General features: G+C 35.8%; 1 protein-coding gene across 3 annotated transcripts in view; it reads right to left on the reverse strand.

Annotated features, from left to right (window-relative positions):
- The window catches only part of MSH3 (mutS homolog 3), a 178,482-nt gene that overhangs the window by 83,707 nt on the left and 75,294 nt on the right, over positions 1 to 19,481 (reverse strand). For all 3 annotated transcript variants that reach the window (XR_009054434.1, XM_057740289.1, XM_057740281.1), the window contains exons 13-15: positions 13,265 to 13,397; positions 4,376 to 4,563; positions 3,487 to 3,655 (exon numbers count right to left, since the gene is read on the reverse strand). Coding sequence is in view for 2 of the 3 variants with exons in the window: in XM_057740289.1 (XP_057596272.1) it covers positions 3,487 to 3,655; positions 4,376 to 4,563; positions 13,265 to 13,397 (490 nt within the window). In the remaining variant the exon portion in view is untranslated. The remainder of the gene's footprint in view (positions 1 to 3,486; positions 3,656 to 4,375; positions 4,564 to 13,264; positions 13,398 to 19,481) is intronic.

Raw genomic sequence — 19,481 nt, forward strand, 5'->3', positions numbered from 1 at the left:
CCTGCTTGTTAAACCCTTGGGGTCACTTCCTCAGGTGCTGTGTTTCCCCTCAGAACTGTCGTCAATCAGCACTTTTTTTTCTGTTCTGCACTAGCTATGGAATAGGAAATTTTCTATTTTGTGATCATTCTAAGAATGAGCAGACAGGCCTTTTGTTTAGAGACTTTATTGCTAAAGAAAAGGAAACTAACAAAAATTGGAAATTAACATATATTTCAAAAATTTTAGAGCGTTCTCATAGCAACTTCTCCCACTCTACAGTTCGTGACTTTGTTTCTTAGATGTTGAGGTGAGAAGTCTGTCCAGGTTCAGTCTAACAATCCCTCATATTCTTCTGCTGGGATTCAGTTCTGTCCTGGTTAAATGTCAGATATTGTTACTCAAACTACAGCCCACGGAATCACTGGGCTGGCATCATTGCTAAGTTTGCTGAAATTCTTATCTCACTCCAGAAACTGCTCTTTGTCTTCTCCAAGGTCACACTTCTCCCATTCCTATTCTCCCCCCTTTCTTTCCCACTATCTCTTAAGAATTCGCAAATACTTTTTATTTAGATGTGAAATATAACAGAGGTTTCTTTCCATGTCTTAAACATGCTAAGCAGATATCTGGATGTGCTGCATGCTGTGAACTAATAAAATTTTTTTTCTAAAGATTTTCCACTAATATTTCTTTCCTTTTCCTTTAAGAAAACAACTAATCAATACTGCACCAAATCTAAATATCACCCCATGCCTATTCCATATTTGATTCAAGGTTAAGAGACAATTCTCTCTGCACATAAAACATGAAAGAGACTGTCACAGAAGCAATGAACTAACTATGTAAAGCTATGTAAGTTTCTGTTTTCATTATTTTCTTTCCAGGATTTTCTTTCTTTCACTATTTTCTAAATCAATACTTTCAGAGTCAGACACAATAATTCACCACAGTCAGTCAATAAGGCTTAGTATTCTAACGAGTACATAAAAACTGGGAACAAAGATAAAAAAATGAATGGTGCCAAAAGTAACAATGGCTTGACAGTCTGTCTATTTTTACTAATATTAACAAGACCCATGTACCACACAGGGCTGCTACAACAGGTTTTTAAAAATATATTACAAAAGTTACATGTATGGAAATAAACTTTCAGACAGAAGGGTGTAAAATAAGAAGCACATATATATAAAACAAGGGTTTTCCTTCCTCCTTCACTTCTCAGAGGTAATCATATTTGATGAAGTCTGTTCTTACTCCTTTAAGTCTCTAAATTTGCTGATACCTTCAGTACAAATATTTACACAGAATTTAATTATAACAATGCTCACTATTTAGAACTCATCTGGTGTTGAAATGAACAGAATCACTAACTCCCCCAAAATGTTATAAAAGTGATTCTGTACTGATGTACTATTAAGATTCTAGAGGTTTTTAAAAAAACCAACAATAATCCAGCCTATTGTTAAAAACTAAGAAATTTCTTGCCTCAAACTCACCACCTTAACTTAATAAAGGTTAAGAATAATAAGATAATTTACCTTCCTTGCTAATCCTTTGCAATTCAATTACTTGATCTCCATGCTGAGTTTTTTCTTAAATGTCAATGCTATACTGATAAAGAATAATTAATCTACTATCCCTTAAGAATTCCTCATCAGATTTCCCCGTTTTTACTTTAAAACTGCCAAATGAATCCAGGGCTGTCTTCCAAAGCCTTACGCTTTATTTAAGTTTGAAGAGTATGAGTTCTAAAATGTCTGGATTTTATCTAAAATCTATGATGTTGATAATTCCTTTCGTTAATATCTGTGGGCTGAGTGAAATAATATCATGGCTTGAAGACTGGAGTCAGGCAAATCTGGGCTGGAATTGAGCTTCTGACTTGGGTAACTTATCTCACTATATACTATACCAAGTCTCGGTTTTCTTTCCTGCAAAACTGGAATAACCGTTTTGATGTTATTACAAGGATCCAGTAATATATGTAAAGCACTTAGCACCATTCTGAATTTTAACAAGTGCTTGACAAATGGTAAATATATTAATACTACTATTATTATTATATGAATAATATGTGCATAGTGCTTTATGATTAGAAAGTACTTTCATGTATTTTAACTCAATTGGTCTCACTACAGAGGGGATCATTCCATGGTCACGCAGCATGTAAGTGGTAGAACTGGCAGCTTTCCCCACTGTAATACCAGGTAACTACTTTTCTACTACACAACTTTTATTAATGTATTAAGCAATTTCAATCATCTCATTTTCAACAAAAGGACCAGAACAGTGGTGCTGAGGTCACTCGTTGCTTTACAAGGTCATAATTATATAGTGAAGCCAAGAGCTACAATTAAGTATTTGGTAGTTAGCTGTTCAGGGGAGGAGTGAGAAGTAAGTATACATATCGTGAAATTATTTTTCTGTTATATAGAGCTCTATGTGGAATCCATTATAAAATGTCTGCCTGAGTATAATACCTTAATTTTAGTCTAAAAGACAGGCTGACTTAATCAATGGTCTATTAAATTAACAAACACTTTAATAAAGATTATAATTTATTATAGAGTTTCTTATTTCAAATAATCATATAAATCAAAACTCTTTTGGCTAAATAGATAAAGCAATGCAAATATTTTAAAAACATTTGAAATTAAGCTTCCTCCCCACCAGAAAAGTATCTATTTTTTAAAATTCTGAATAAAACGTTCATCCTATAGAAATTATTCACAAATTCTCTAACTTGCTACTTTAACAAAGTAGAATTTTTCAGATTCCCTCAGTTAGAATTTTTATATTTTATTAAACATAAGATGTAGAAGTAGCAATACCTCAAGACTAGGTAGGACCTAGGACCCACAGATACAGCCATGCTTTAAAAAGTGTACTTCTTCCTGGTTTTCATTCAGATATTAATATCAAACTTTAAACAAATAAGCATACCAAAAAACACATTCTAGACAGCACCATAATCTTATGGAAGACCCACTAAATGTAGATTTTTGCTATAGTTTTGTTTTTCTGGTTTTTTAGCAGCTATACTCCTTCAAAAGGAAGCCCTGCCACTTAACTGCTTTGTGATCCAATTAATGTAGGTGGTTCACTCTGTATCATTTCATCACCTTCAGGCCATAAGTCAAAGACTAACGTCTCTCTCCTGGATTTAGGGTAAATGAATTCTTTAAATTTATTATTTACAATAGTCAATGTTTTCTATAATATATATAATTTCAATAAATAATATTAAAACACACGTGACATTAAGTTCCATGATTTTACCAAGAGACTAAAGTAAATAAGCAAATCAAATACTATTATTAAAAGAAAATTCCTATGAAAACAAGGTATTACAATATATTTTCAAGGAACAAAACAGAAAATCTGAAAAACAAAAAAACAATAATACTTTCATCCTATCTTCAGATTTTTACTTACATTTTAAAATATCTTTTCCAATTGAGGAAAACTAATGTAAAAAAAAAAAAAATGTATGTTTGATATTACCTCCTGTCCTGATACTGTCACATACTGTGCAGAAGGATTTTTCAGTATTTTTCGTATTTCTTGCAAATGTGTTTGGATCTTGTCGGTAACTTCTTGAATTTCGTCCTTCCTCTTTTTTATTACAGGGAAGTCAGAAAGGTCTTTGAATAATTCAGTTTTATCCCCAATCCTAAAAAAAAAATGAAAAAATGCAAAAACATATATTAAAGCATATTACTTATACCAATTATCAATTATTTTTCAAAACATAATGAAAGACCAAAGGGTGGGAAGTCAAGAGACCAAAATTCTAATTCCAGCTCTTCCACTAAATATTTATGTGTAAGTTTCTTAATTTCTTTGAAGACAGACAAAATTACCCTAACACCATTTTCATTTTGCAAGCTCTTGATTGTCATGGTGAAACCAAGCAATGAAACTCAACATTTATTGCATATTGAGAAAATAAACACAAATGTAAATACTGTCAAATCTTTTTTTCTTACATGTAGAATTCTTTGTGGGATAAACTGTGAAATGGCTACCCCTTAAAGGATAACTTTGCTTCTGCAGTTTCTGAATATAAAGCAGAATATCTCTGGATATCCAGCAAATAAGCACAGGATGCCATACACCATCTATTAATAAACTGCTACTACTTCCTCGGTCTGGACTTTATTTTTTCATCATCTGATACCGGGAGAAGTACCACATTTGTTCTGTATGACGGAACTGCCTAAATGCTGTGTTATTTCCAGCTGTAATATAGAGCCTTTAGTATCCAATCACATTTCTAGTTTTACATACAACTTCTACTATTACTTCTAGGGAAGCTAAAGTATCCACACATCAAATGGCAAATACATTACTGTCACTGCTAGAAAGGAAGAACTAAGGGTCTGCTACTTACTTGGCAGCTTGTTCATTGAGTATCTTTAAGTAATGCTCCACTGGACTGAGGAGTTCAGGAATTTCTAAAATAAATGTGCGGAGCAACTCTGAATGAACATGGGAATTAACAGCAGGTATTAGGGCTTGAAATTCTGACTTCAGGTGACATAGGGTTTTGACAATCAGGAAGAACTCTTGCGTAGAACACTGAAAATAGAAATATTTTTTTACCTAAATAGCGTAAGATACATGAAAATGAAATTTAGTTAATGGTCTTTTTAAAGGTAGAATCAGAATAAAAGAAAGTTTTAACATTGTATAAATTGGTTAATTGAAATGAAGTGTTGATACATTCTAAATTTTAAATCAAGAGTTTTAGCGCTTTATAATATTTTAAAGCTATAAAGAAAATAATGTGAGTCAAGGATAGGAAAGCTAATACTTGTTCAGTAGTTTTTCATTTTAAAATATGTTGACTAATATGTATAAAATGGATAACTAATGAGAACCTGCTGTATAGCACAGGGAACTCCACTTCACTCTCCAGCAGAAACTAATGCAACATTGTAAAACAACTATACCCCAATTAAATAAATAAATAAAAAGAAAAGGAACATGTATTTTAATAACCATGAAAAAAATATGTTGGCCATATAACAAAAACACAGTAAACAATGTCACAGATAAAAAGAATAATTATGGAGAAAAAAAAGAATAATTCTGGGGAAATATCTGTAAAATATTTAAGAGATAAAGGGTAAAATTCTCTCAAGTATAATGAGGTTTTACAACTTGACATGGAAAAGATGAATAATTCAAAGAAGAGTGGTTAAACGAACTGAATATGAAGCTCATAGAGAAAAATGTCCAATAAGCATATGATTAACCTCACATAGACTTAGGACAGGCAAATTAAAATGACAAGGTAGCATTTTTCACTCATCAGAAAGTCAAAGATTTAAAAGTATGATAATAGCTAAGTCACATAGGGTGTGAAAAATCAAACTTTTATATACTACTAGTAGAGGCATAAATTTCTTGGAGAGCAATTTGGCATATATTTGTAATAAAAGTGTATGTCCCCTTTGACTAAACAATTCCATTTTAAAGAATTTAAAAATATTTTTCACAAGTAGTGAAAAAATATGTGTATATCTGAATATTTATAGTAGCAGTGTTGGTAATAATATTAAAAAGGTGAATAAGAAACAAATACCCAGAGATTGAGATATCAGGAAAAATTCATTCTATGTAATACTATAAAAATTAAAAAACTAAGACATTTGTAAATACTGATGTGCAGATTGATATGGAATTTGGTAATTTCAACATATATTAAATATACATAGTCTATGTTTATACTATATACCATATATGTATCTACACAGTAAAACTTCATTTGTGATTCTTTAAATTATATATATTATTCTACAGAAATAAAAGTATAAATTAAACATTTTTGGAAGTACACTTTCTCTAGTTACCTCTGGGTACTGGATATGTGGGAGGGTGGTAAAGGGAGAATTTTTACTCTTTATTTTATAATCCTGTATACTGTTGTAATTTTGTAACATGAATGTGAATAATTTCTACTTTTGGAGATCTGGATAAAAGCGTGGGCTAAACATGTGCATCTAATTTCACTCTGTCTTGAAGCTACAGTCCAAGATTGTCCTAAAAGGTACAAAACCTCAAGAATAATTAGGAGAAAAAACAATAGCAACAACCCCTTAGAAACTACAAAGAAAATGGACTAATGGTGGTTGACTTAGAAGACTCAAGGTATTTGAATCTTAAGCTGGTCATGAGGAAAACCAAGACCCAACCTGAGTTACACCCAGAATCCTAAGACTTAGGAACTAGTGGCACAAATTATCTTTGGAAGTGGAAGCTGGAGGGAGGGGAGTTGGAAGGGGAAAAAACAATTGCTTGAAAGTTAATTAAGCAGCAGTTAAATCCCTCAATCACCTATTCCTCTCTATGCTAGATGACCTAAACGACCACCATTCTCCTACCCTACAGAAGACTACAGTTGACCTTTGAACAATGGGGAGGTTAGCAGTGATGACCCTCCACACAGTCAAAAATCTGAATATAACTTTACAGTCAGCTCTCCATATCCGGTTTCTACATCCATGAATTCAACCAACCATGTTATCATGTAGTACTATAGTACCTATTTATTGAAAGAAATATGCTATAAGAGGACCCACACAGTTGAACCCATGTTGTTCAAGAGTCAACTGCAGTTTTATTCTCTGGAGAAGACAAAATATAGGGTATCTGAACCAGCTTCAGGCAGTGAAGATGAGAGTACCACCAAAAGCAAGGAATTAAAAGAATGACTACAAGCTGAATGATGAGATTGCCAGCTGTCCCCAATGAGCTCCCAGAACACTGTTAGCAGTCAGAAGGCTGAAAGAGTCCCTGGGAAATCTCACAAGCCCAAGAGGAAAATTCTAAGGATAGCATATAGCAGGAGTTCCCCCTCAATAAGTGGACCATCGAGTTCACGCTACAGTTCACCTCATAATTTGCAACCCACATTCAACTACACAGACCTTGCTATCAGCATATTAGTTCCCCACTCTTTAAAAATGATCAGATTAAAAATTCTAACATGAAATGCAAAAACTGAAACAAACAATCAATCAACCAACAAATACTAGAAGAAACAGAGCCTATACAGGTAGAAGAAATCGTCTTAAAAAAAAATAGTTAACAGGACTTTGTGGTGGTGCAGTGGATAAGATTCCGTGCTCCCAATGCAGGGGGCATGGGTTCGCTCCCTGGTCAAGGAACTAGATCTCACATGCATGCCACAACTAAGAGTTTGAATGCCACAACTAAGGAGCCCTGGAGCCTCAACTAAGGAACCTGCCTGCCACAAGTAAGTAGCCCATGTGCTGCAACTAATGACCTGGTGAGTTGCAACTAAGACCCAGCGCAACCAAATAAATAAATTTTTTTTTAAACGTTAACGATAGCCTCAGTTAAACAAAGAATACTGAAATAAGAATACTAAAATAAACAGAATCATGAAATAAGAATGGCGTGTTATTTTTTTAAAAAAGGAACATTCAGAGAAGAAAACAACCAAAAATTTGTAAAAATTAAACTATGATAGTAGAAATGAAAAATTCAACAAAAGAGGTAGAAGATCAAAGTGATAAACTTTCCAAGAAGGCAAAGCAAATTGGGAGATTGGGATTGCCATATATACATTACTAACAAAAAAAGAAAAATCAAATTGTACACTTTAAATACATGCAGCTTATTGTTAAAAAAAAACCAAAAAACAGAAAGTAAAGCAAATTGGGAGATTGGGATTTCCATATATACATTACCAATAAGGAAAAAAATATCAAATTGTACACTTTAAATATATGTAGTTTATTGTATGTCAATTATCTCAATAAAAGTTATTTAAAAAAAAGTAAAGCAAAAGTGTAAAGAGCTAGAAAATACAGAAGAAAATTCGATAATCAGTCCATAAGATTCAATCAACTTAAATAACAGAGCTGCAGAAAGAAAGAAATCATAAAAAAAATAATTCAGAAATGTGTTACATATATACAATGGGATACTACCTGGCCATAAAAAAGAATGAAATAATGCCATCTGCAGCAACACGGATGAACCTAGAGATTATCATACTAAGTGAAGTAAGTCAAAAAGACAAATACCATACACCATTTATATGTGGAATCTAAAATATGACACAAATGAACCTACCTATCAAACAGAAACAGACTTACAGACATAGAGAAAAGACTTGTGGTTGCCACAGGGTAGGGGGTTAGGGGAGGGGTGGAGTGGGAGGTTGGGGTTAGCAGATGTAAACTATTATATATAGGATGGATAAACAACAAGGTCCTACTGTATAGCACAGAAAACTATGTTCTATATCCTGCGATAAACCATAATGAAAAAGAATATATAAAAAAAAAGTGTATATATATAATATATACATATATTATATATATAAATGTATGTGTGTACATCCAAACTTTTTAAAATTACTTTATTTATTCATTTGGCTGTGCCGGGTCTCAGCTGCAGCATGCAGGATCTTTTTAGTTGCAGCATGTGGGATCTTTAGTTGCAGCATGGAAACTCTTAGTTGTGGCATATGGGATCTAGTTCTCTGACCAGGGATTGAACCCAGGCCCCCTGCATTGGAAGCGCAGAGTCCTAGCCACTGGACCACCAGGGAAGATCCCTGTATATCCAAACTTTAAAAAATAATAGTAAAAATAATAATTCAGAAAAATGTCCCAGAACTTGGTTGCCAGATTGAAAGGGCCCATTATGATGAATTAAAATGGAACCAAATCACAGTAAATCATCATGAAATTTTAAAACTTTGAAGACAAAGAGAAAATCTTCCATTTCCAGAAGGAGAGAAAAAAGAAGAACAACAACAAAAAATCACGCAAAGAATCAGGAACCAGTATGACTTCAGACTGTTCAACAGTAATAAGAGAAGCTACTGAAGAAGACAATGAAGTAACACAAAATTCTAAAGGAAAATAATTTATAGCCTAGAATTTTATGCCCGACAAAACTACCAATCAAATGTAAGAGTAAAAAAAAAGAAAGACATTTCCAGACATCAATGTTTAAAAACTTACTTCCAGTACCCTTTCTCAGAATGTTTCTAGAGAATGTACTCCACCAAAATGAAGGAACAAACCAAGAGGAAGTCATGGAATACAGAAAACAGAAGATTCAATTCAAGGGAAATAAAAGGAATCTACGACGATAGCTATTCAACAGGTATAGCGGGCAACCAGTCCAGGCTGGATCAGGCAGGAAGGCTCAAAAAGTGAAATTAACAGAATATTTGATGAAAATTAATATCTTGATAAAATAGGACAATGTATGTTTGAGTTAATGATAAATATTTTATATATATAAAATGGATGAATGCTAAGAACATATCTAGAAAGATAATTATTAACTACAAGAAATGAAGTAAATGATGCAAAAAAAAAAGAAGTTAGGTCCAACTGAACAAAAGCTGAGTTCAAAATGTATCATAAAGCACCTCTTCTCCAGAAAGGCCATGGCTTGCTGGGAAAGATACATACAGGAAGCTGTTTGTATAAATGTGGAGCCTAGAAATAATTTATAGCCTAGAATTGACCTAGAGTTATTTAATGGTACGTTCTAATAAAAGTAAAGAGCAAAAAAGAAACATTTTCAATAGAATTTCTGAATAATAATCTCTAGTAATTATTGTAATTTGAAAAGCAAAAAAAAAAGGACTGATTGTCCACGCTCAGATATGATATAAAGTTTAAGTCAGCAACAGAAGCAAGGTGAAAACCAGAAGTGTTAGCAATCAAGTTCTCAGTGCCCATGGCATGTTGCTCTCAAACATCTTAAGCAAAGTGACTCGATGGAGCTGCAAGAAAGCTGAGAATAGGGCTTCCCTGGTAGCACAGTGGTTAAGAATCTGCCTGCCAATGCAAGGGACATGGGTTCAATCCCTGGTCCGGGAAGATCCCACATGCCGCGAAGCAACTAAGCCCATGTGCCATAACTACTGAGCCCGTGAGCCACAGCTACTGAGCCCACATGCCTCAACTACTGAAGCCCATGCACCTACAGCCCATGCTCCACAACAAGAGAAGCCACTGCAATGAGAAGCCCGTGCACCACAGCGAAGAGTAGCCCCCACTCTCTGCAACTACAGAAAGCCCACGCACAGCAACAAAGACCCAACGCAGCCAATAAAAAAAAATTTTTTTAATAAAAAAAAGATTTTAAAAAAGCAAGCTGAGCATAAGGGTGAAGCTGTTGCTCCAGGAGTCTCTCATGTTAAAGCCCATCCCTGGCAGCACCCTTCTCTGTGGAAGAGCGTGACAGCACACGCACAAGTGCAGAGGCAGGTCATCATGGGAGTGGAAGAACCCCAGCCTAAGCTCCACACTGAAAACATGGCTTTGGGCTTCTTCCCGCCTAGCTAAGAAACTATTCTCACCTACGAAATTCTGGAAACACTATCCTTTCAACCTTAACTAAGTGCTATAATCCTTTAAATGTATTCACCACCCTTAGCAGTTATGCATCATTTTCTTACAAAATAGTTATTGAGCAGTTAATATGAATTCTTATGACTAGCACATATTTAAATCTTAGAAAACAGAAGTCTTACTATCAAAAGAAATGTTTATTTTATTTCAGAGTCAGCCCACTTGATATCCTTTATTATTATCATCATAAAAATACCTATTTGTGCCTATTTCACAGCACCTTCCACACAGCCAAAGGGCCTTGGCCTACCACTTCCACAACATCCAAACAGTGTTCCTTACCATTTTCTGAATTTCACATAATTGGCACAATCTGTACCCAGGATATCACTCGCCATTTGGCACATACAGCAGAAGCTTATTTAGAGTAATCCAATGATAAAGAACAGACGTGTGTTTGATGGTATGGTCTAAGAGCCAGCTAACTAATCCATAAAAATTTGGTTAAAAGCATTCAGACTTCCTAAAGTTGGTCTGTTCCCAAATCATTTCTAATTTTCACTTTTCAAATCAATCTTTAGGCACATTCTTGTGTAAACACTAAAACAGCAACAAAGAACAGCTTCTAAGTGAGTCACAAGTTCCTTCAGTACAGTCTGAAACTCTAAAAAGTCACTCCTGCTCTGCATATTGGTTACTTTTAAAAGGATCATACTGTTACTGTGTGATCTCACTTACATGTAGAATCTAAACAAAACATGCAAACAAAAAACCCAAATTCATAGATACAGAGCACATATTAGTGGTTGTGGGGGGTGGCTGTGTGGGCAAAATGAGTGAAGATGGTCAAAAGGTACAAACTTTCAGTTGTAAAATAAGTAAGTCCTAGAGATGTAATGTATAGCATGGTGACCACAGTTACTAATACTGTATTGTATATTTGAAAGTTGCTACAAGAGTAGATCTTAAAAGTTCTCATCAAGAAAAAAACAAAACAACAAAAAAAACTTTGTAACTACACGTGGTAAAGGATGTTAACTAAACTTATTGTGGTGACCATTCTGATACACACACACACCCCCCGAATCCTTATTTATATATTGACACCTGAAACTGAAATAACATTGCGTATCAATTATACCTCAATTAAAAAAAAGAATTAGATTCTGACATTTACCAGAGTTTTAAAACTTATATAAGTACACAAACTTTATGAAATGCAAATATCAAAGTACAGTTTAAAGAGAAGCAGGAAGGCATAACAGAAATCATAGCAGCATGGAATGGTGATGCCATCTTGATACCATGGATACTTTGATTCAGCTCTTTTGATGAGCAATTGATCATTTTTTTCAGCTTTGCTCCTCTTATCTTTTGAGAAAAACAAAAATCTCTAGCATCTGTCAGTGAATCCTTTCAAGTAATGAAGGCAATGTATTTGGAGATCTGTTGCTTGATGAAGGGTAATAAGCACTGATTGTCAGCCACTGAGTCAAGATCAAAAACAAGTAACAAATGGTTTGACGTCCATTCTGTAACCTCAAAAAAGTCAATCGTAAGACTTTCAACTACCAGGGTAGCCTCTACTATTGCCAGCAAAACAACAACACAGTGCACCAAGCAATGGTACAATAGACACTACCAACCCCATAACCAACATACACATTTTTCCCTAAGGATTAGTTTTTCCCAATTTCAACTTGTTCTTTCTTCTCAAATGTAACCGAAGCATATGGAACAGTTACGTAAGTCCTCTTGGGCACTGCAAGTATTCTCAGAAGCAGTAGTTATTATTCTAGTAAAACTCTGTGGGGGAAAAGGCCTAAAAAAAGTAAAGACTCACGAAATATTGGTCACAACTAAAATTTGGGCACATAAAAACTGTTCTACAATAAAATTATTAAATTGGCAAGGATTTACATTTGGGCAAAAAATAAAATTTGTTTATGTAGAGACAACCGGGGAAAAAAATACAATGGTATTCAAAACTGCTACTACATCAAAAATGGTAGTCTCCAAAAATGCACGCCTCAAGGACCCTGGCAATTCTAAATATGAATTCTGTCACTTACTAATGAGTTATTAACCCTCTTCTTAGAATCATCATTTTAGCCAAGGTAATGCAAGCTGTTGTAGCGTTATGTAAAGATAACAATATACATAATTTCCCACCAGCACGAAGGTGCTAAACCTTCTCAGTCTCACAAAGTTGTTTTTTTTTAACAAGGAACAAAGAGTCTAAAGTATGCGAATCACTTCTGCAGTAGGTAAGACACTATAAGTTTATTAACAATTATAAATATAATTAACTGACAATTTTTTAAAATTTTAGACATATTTTGAACTGATGTGAAAAAATTTTAGGCATATTTTGAAGATAAAGCAAATTGTTTCTCTAACAAATCTCACTTGTTACTGTTATGATTTAAACTGTAAAGCTTAAGTGATGAAAATCGAAATAATGCTTTTTTACTTGTCTGCAAAATCCAAACTTGTCTACATAGTAATACCACCACAAACATTTCACTAGCAGATTTTTCCTTTGGTTAAGTCAAATAAGACGTTGCTTTGAGGCATCAAAGAAATAAGGCATCTCTTTCTAAAAGTAGTTGGTCTAAGTGAATGTTCTCTTTTGATGATGGTCCATACCTTGAGGTTGAAACACGAGAAAATCCTGTATTATAACAGAAGGGCCTCAATGTGTTGCTGTAGTTAACAGAAGTGCACAAACTTTACTTTTTACAATGCAAAAGCTGGAATAATCTCAGTTTGTGCAATAAAAATCTCTAAGGACTCTCTCATGTTATCTGCAAGATTTTACAAAATAAAGTAACAGTAAAGCTCTGAGATGTTTCCCATTAACATCTGGTGTCCTCAAGCTGAAGAACATTTGCAGTTTTAAAAGATCCAATTTCTACCACACTTACTTTTTTGTGATAAATGCTAGAGAGTCCTCTTTCTATGTCAGGCAGTTTACGTAGATGATTTTCTATCTGACCAAACACACTGGATTCCGAATGGAGAACTTCAGATACAGCATCAAGTCGAGCATTTATCTCCCTGTGAGAACAGAGTAATGGCAGTTATCAGATATGTTAGGAACTCAGACTGTAGACATTTCCCACTCTAATCCCCAGCACTGTGACAGCAGCCACTCAGAAAAGAGCAAAGGAGACTCTTCCTCCATACCTCTGGCCCTTCTCTGCCCCTTTTCATTGAAATCAAAGAGCCAGTACCACACACAGAAAGTCATTAACTAGCCAGCTAGCCATTAACTAGCCAGCAGAGACTGGCTCCTTAAGTTTTCCTTCCTCCAGAGCAAACACACAGACTACACTTCCCAGCCTCCCCTGCAGTGAGGTATGGCCAATTACCCAAGTTCTAGCCCCTGAAACGTGGGTAGGAATAATTACACCACTTTCAGCCCAGGCCCATAAAACCTCCTGTGACCTTTCACATTTCCTCCTTCCCCCTTTGCCAACTGGATGTCGAGCCCAGGGCAATTCTGTGAGCCACCTCACCTGTTGACTCCATCAACATGGGTCTGAGAGTAGAGCAGAAAACCCTCCACTCCCCCATTTGCTACCAAATGAACTTTCCACTAGCAAAAAATAAACTTTTATTGTATTTAACCCACTGAGACTGAAAATTTATTTGCTACCATTGCTTGTATTACCTGGCTAATGTAATGGGTCTACAGTGGGCAAGTGAATTTTCTACTCTGACTGAAATGATGGACCATCTCAGTCAAAAAACACTTCATTCTGCTAAGCAACTTCCTTGAGAGAATACTTGGTGGTGGTGGTGGCTGAATTGTTCAAGCGTTTGTCTGAAAAGGGACTAGGCGCACAGAGCCTGGGCAGAGACTGGAAACAGCAAATACAAAGTGCGGAGGATGGGACTTCCCTGGTGGTCCAGCGGTTAAGACCCTGTGCTCCCACTGCAGGGGGCACGGGTTTGAGCCCTGGTTGGGAAACTAAGATCCCGCAAGCCGAGCAGCGCGGCCAAAAAGAAAGTGCAGAGAAAAACATCAGGAGACATGGGAGGCCAGGGCTGCAGGATTTTATCAACGGCTACACCCTAAGTGACGGGCCACTTAGGGAGAAATGGTCTCTGTCAACTCAACATGGAAACCTGACTACATGTGTCCTAAATGAGATACGGCCATCCAGGACCTGGACATGTCAAAGGCCTACACTAGGTATAATGGCCATATGTGAAAAGACTGAAATAAGTAAACATATCTAGTAGAAAACGAGCCTTCAGTAAATGTTTTTTTGAATCAATGAGCAGACAAGCAAGCAAATGAAAGAATGAACTGACATCTGGGGGGGAAATGGGGACATCCAGCTATTGAATACACATCTATTAAAGTTCTGTTGATATCATACACATTGATGTGAAGGGCAAATCTTATCTCAGAATCCTGCCTAGATAACTATTAAACTGAGTACTTTGCAATTAATTGAGTGCTTTTATTTTTGTTATGCTTACAGCTATCCTGTGAAGTCATGTCTGTTCACAAAACAGATACTAACTTCAGGTCTCATTTCTGTTCCATTTTTCTCTGACTCATCCTCTGCTCTGTAGAACAGGCATTTGGTTTAGCATGACAAAGTAGAACAAGCCAGAGCTTTGCAGACACACAGCCTGATTCTTTCATTCTTAATGGGATGGCTTCTTAAATCTATTCAGTTCTTTCCATGTCTACTGCCACTACCCTAGTCTAAGTAAAAATCATTTCTCATAAAGAGAAATGTTTTACTAAAACAGCCTCCTAACTTTCCTCCCCATGTCCACGTCTGTCCCTTTTTCCAATCCATTCTCCACACTGTAGCCTGAGCGGTCTTCCTAGAACCCAAACCTGTTCATGCCATACCTGTGCCTTAAGCTCATCAATCTTAGATTCAAATCCAGAATCCTTAAGTGACCTGTAAGAAAGCTGATCCCTGCTTACCTCACAAGTCTTGTCTCAGATCACCTGTCACCCTCTTCCTTTCACTCCAAGTTCCAGCTGGACTGAACTTCTACCAACATCTCAAAGTTCTCTGACATCAGGGCTTTATTATCTTCTCCTCACTCTGCCTTGAAGACTTGTTTCCTCTTTCCTACTGCCTACCAGCTTCCACTTTGTTTGGCAAACTCCTTCTCACCCTTCCTCTGAAAGGGCTTTCTAGACCCACTAAACTAGATTTCATCCTTTTCCATACAACCCTCTGTTTTATTTCCACAGTGGAACTTATAATTGTATTTACTTCTCCACTATTTTTATCATCAAACAGTACACTCGGTGAGAATGGGGATCATTTCTTCAATCCTGTGGTTCTGAGACCACAATACGTGCTCAATAAGTAGCTGTTGAATTCGATTCAATTGAATTTCAAAGAATACATATAAAAGAAATCAAGATGAGGTGAAAAAATACAAAATTAAATTTTCTTTGCATAAGATTGTTAGGGTAAAACATTGATTTATTTTATCACAACGTTTACCCCGAATGCTATACAAATATAAAGTTTTATTTTAATAACTCACTCCAGCACAAATGAAAGATGACACCAATTGAAACAGACTAAGTTGATGCTGCAGATGGTATGCGGACAGATAAAATAATGCCATCTGTGAATGTATAAGACAGCAGATATCTACTCTCAAAAATTATAAAGGTTGTCTGAGATATGGAAAGATAAAAGCAAAAGAGGTTAATAAAAACCTAAATCATATTTATGAAGTCTTCCAAAAGACTTTTTAAAAAATATTTTATTGGAAAATATAAAGGTAGTGGCTTTTATTTTAGCCTTTTGACAGCACAGACCAAAAAGCCTGTTCACTAGGAATCATTTTCACATTAACCCAGCCTTCATTTGTTAAAGAGGTAACCGCTCAGAGGTTAAAAATTTGGGCTGAGAACGAAAACGACCTCAGTTCAAATCCAGGCTCTTTCATTTATCAGTTACTTCAACTTGTCCTAGTTTCTCCATCTATGAAATGGGAATAATAATGGTCCCTAACTCATAGAATTATTACAAGAATTCAAGGAAATAAGACATATTAAGCCCTTAGCACAGTGCCTGGTACACAGTAACTATTCAATACATGTTAGCTGTTACCACCATTATTATTACAGAGCTCTTTATTTGGTTATGAAATTTGTTTGGGAGGTACCACAAAGAAGAGCACAGGGGAGGGAGAAACAGCACCCAAAACACAAGCTTGGAAAAAAACTATGGTAGACAAGCCTTTAGGCATAGATACGCAAAAAGGTATTTTGTGCAAAGTGAATGAGAAAGGATTACATAGGAAAGCTAGTCCTGAGGTCTCAAGTGCTACATCTGACTAGTAGTAGTGACCTGAAGTACTGTGCTGAGTTTTGTTAGTAGGTACATTGAGAATGAATGCCAAAATCAACTACAGATGTCTAACATGCACAGGGAGAGGGGGAGAAGAGGAAGAAGGTGTGAAGCACTGTTTACCACGAATTTCTCATCATTGAGGCAATTACTCTTTCACTTTTATCTCCTATAAGCAGATCAGAATGCAAAGCAATAAAAATGACTTCTAATCAAGTTTTTAAAATAAAATAGTTGGTATATCTTAGAACTGTCCTTTAATCAGCAGGTATAAGACTTTCTAAATAACCATAATAAAATAATAGTAAGACCCCCCCCAGAATAGAAAACAATTATTTTGCTGCAATCAATGAGAGAGATCAACAAATAGGAAACAGCACCGTCAATTAAATGATGATAAAGATATTATTCCAAGATGCCCTATAGTATTCTACAATTGATCTTACCACATGATACATTCTAAACAAAAAGAGGACACCTGGGACTTCCCTGGGGGCACAGTGCTTAAATATCTGCCTGCCAATGCAGGAGTCATGGGTTTGATCCTTGGTGCAGGAAGATCCCATATGTCGCGGAGCAACGAAGCCCCTGCACCACAACCACTGAGCCTATGCTCTGGAGCCCGCAAGCCCCAACTACTGAAGCTCACATGCCTAAAGCCTGTGCTCCACAACAAGAGAAGCCACCAGAATGAGAAACCCACACACCGCAATGAAGAGTAGCCCCACTTGCCACAACTAGAGAAAGCCCCATGTGCAGCAACGAAGACCCAATTGACCCAATGCAGCCAAATAAATAAACAAATATTAAAAAAAAAAGGACACCTGACTCATTCATTTCACTCCATACGACAAAAATACAATGAATTTTAGGTCCTGGGGATGACAAAGATTCTTGTTTACCACCAAAGATCCAACGAGTAAATGTGGGTGTCACTGGAGTCCTTCACATTTGAAAATGAACTGGGTGATGACGTTGGTATCTGTTGTGTGTGGCTGTCACTCAGAAACACAGTGTGTCACCCATAACTACTGCCATAGTAAGGACATGATCAGTCTGTATCTACTGGCTGCTATTTGTGGAGGTGCCTCCATAATTCTAACATTAGGTTATTTGGGGGAGGAGATAAACTACTGGGGAGAGGTTGGTTTCTTGTTCTTTGTTCTGATATTTTACTGAAAGGTTAGCTCTAAAGACAGATGATATAAAATGAGTAAATTAAATTCGGACATTAACACATTACTCACGTGATATGGCTAAACCAACTACCTAACCAGCTTTCTGGTAGAAGCATGGATCATAGGCCTTCTCCTAGGGCCTAACCATCATTACTTGAATCTACCCAGCTTTGCCTTTCACATACACTATTCGCTCATTCATTCAATAAACAATTACTGAGTGCTTATAAAGCACCAACTGCAAAAACAGAAGATGGAGAGTGAAAGTATGCTAGCAGGAACTAGAAAGGTAAGCAGGGAGCTGGTCACGTGGGTAATGAGGCCTCACAGGAGCTTTGACTTTATCCTGAGAGTAAGGGAAACCAATGGCTAATGCTGACAAGGACATAAGAACAGTGGCAGGAAGACTGGTTAGAAGGCTGTTTCGTTAATCCAGGGGACTGACACTGATGGTCTGAACCCAAGTAGAGGATATAGCAATAGAAAGAACACATAGTTTCAAAAGATATTAAAGAGGTAAAATAAACAGGAGTTGTGACTGATTAGATAAGGGAGGGAGAGAGGAGGAAGGAGGAGTAACTTGGGTAATGAGATGCAATGGGATGCCATCCACAAATATGCTCAAAACCTTATAGATCATGAAAGAAAGGGTTTATTTTATTTATGAAATTACATTCTAAAGAGCTACTCTGAATATTTACTTTGTTGCAAGTTGTAAATCACCCAACAAGTTAAGGATCTTTATTACTCATGTTCAAATGCGGCATCATTTTACCAAGAGACAATTCACCCTTTTCAGAATATTAAATAGAACAATTTTCTGACAGCTACCTTCCACTGTTGGCTCAGGCCACAAGCCTGAGTCTTTGAAAAGAGCATGAATATGATTTCTGTTTTTGATAATAATGGGAATGGGTATTTTCAGACCATCCCTCCCACTGAAGACAATCTTAAAAACCAAACAAAATATAAGAACACATCACGAAAGCATCAAAGGACTAACAAAATGGTAAGGAATAACTATACCAAAATCTAAAAGAAAGCAAGAACCCAAAGAAATAATACAGCAGTCAAAACCACTTCTGCACTAAAAAGATATGCCAGAAGAATCTGCTATAAAAATGAGCTGGCCTCATAGTAAGGGTAAACTTGTAGTCTAGGTAAGCATCATTTGGATGAACTCAAACACTGACCTTGAATTAAGATGTCCCAGACTGGAAGTACCACCAAGAATCTCGTAGAAGCAAACAAAACTCTTCTTTGGGAGAAGACACCTTCATCTTAGCTCTCACATTATTTATTTATTTTTTTAAAAACCTCAAATTTTATTGTACTATCTCCCTCTTAACATTTTCCTTTGTTGTACCTTGAACATAGTATCAAAGTCTAATTATTTATCTTTATTGAAGTATAGTTGATTTACAATATTGTGTTATTTTTAGATGTAGAGTAATTTGTATCTGTTAATCTCATACTCCTAATTTGTCTCTCCCTCCCTCCCTTTCCCCTTTGGTAACCATAAATTTGTTTTCTGTGTCTGTGAGTCTGTCTCTGTTTTATACACAGGTTCATTTGTATTATTTTTAGGTTCTACATATAAGTGATATCATATAGTA

Source organism: Hippopotamus amphibius, chromosome 1 (genome assembly GCF_030028045.1).
Source record: "Hippopotamus amphibius kiboko isolate mHipAmp2 chromosome 1, mHipAmp2.hap2, whole genome shotgun sequence".
Lineage (NCBI taxonomy): Eukaryota > Metazoa > Chordata > Mammalia > Artiodactyla > Hippopotamidae > Hippopotamus > Hippopotamus amphibius.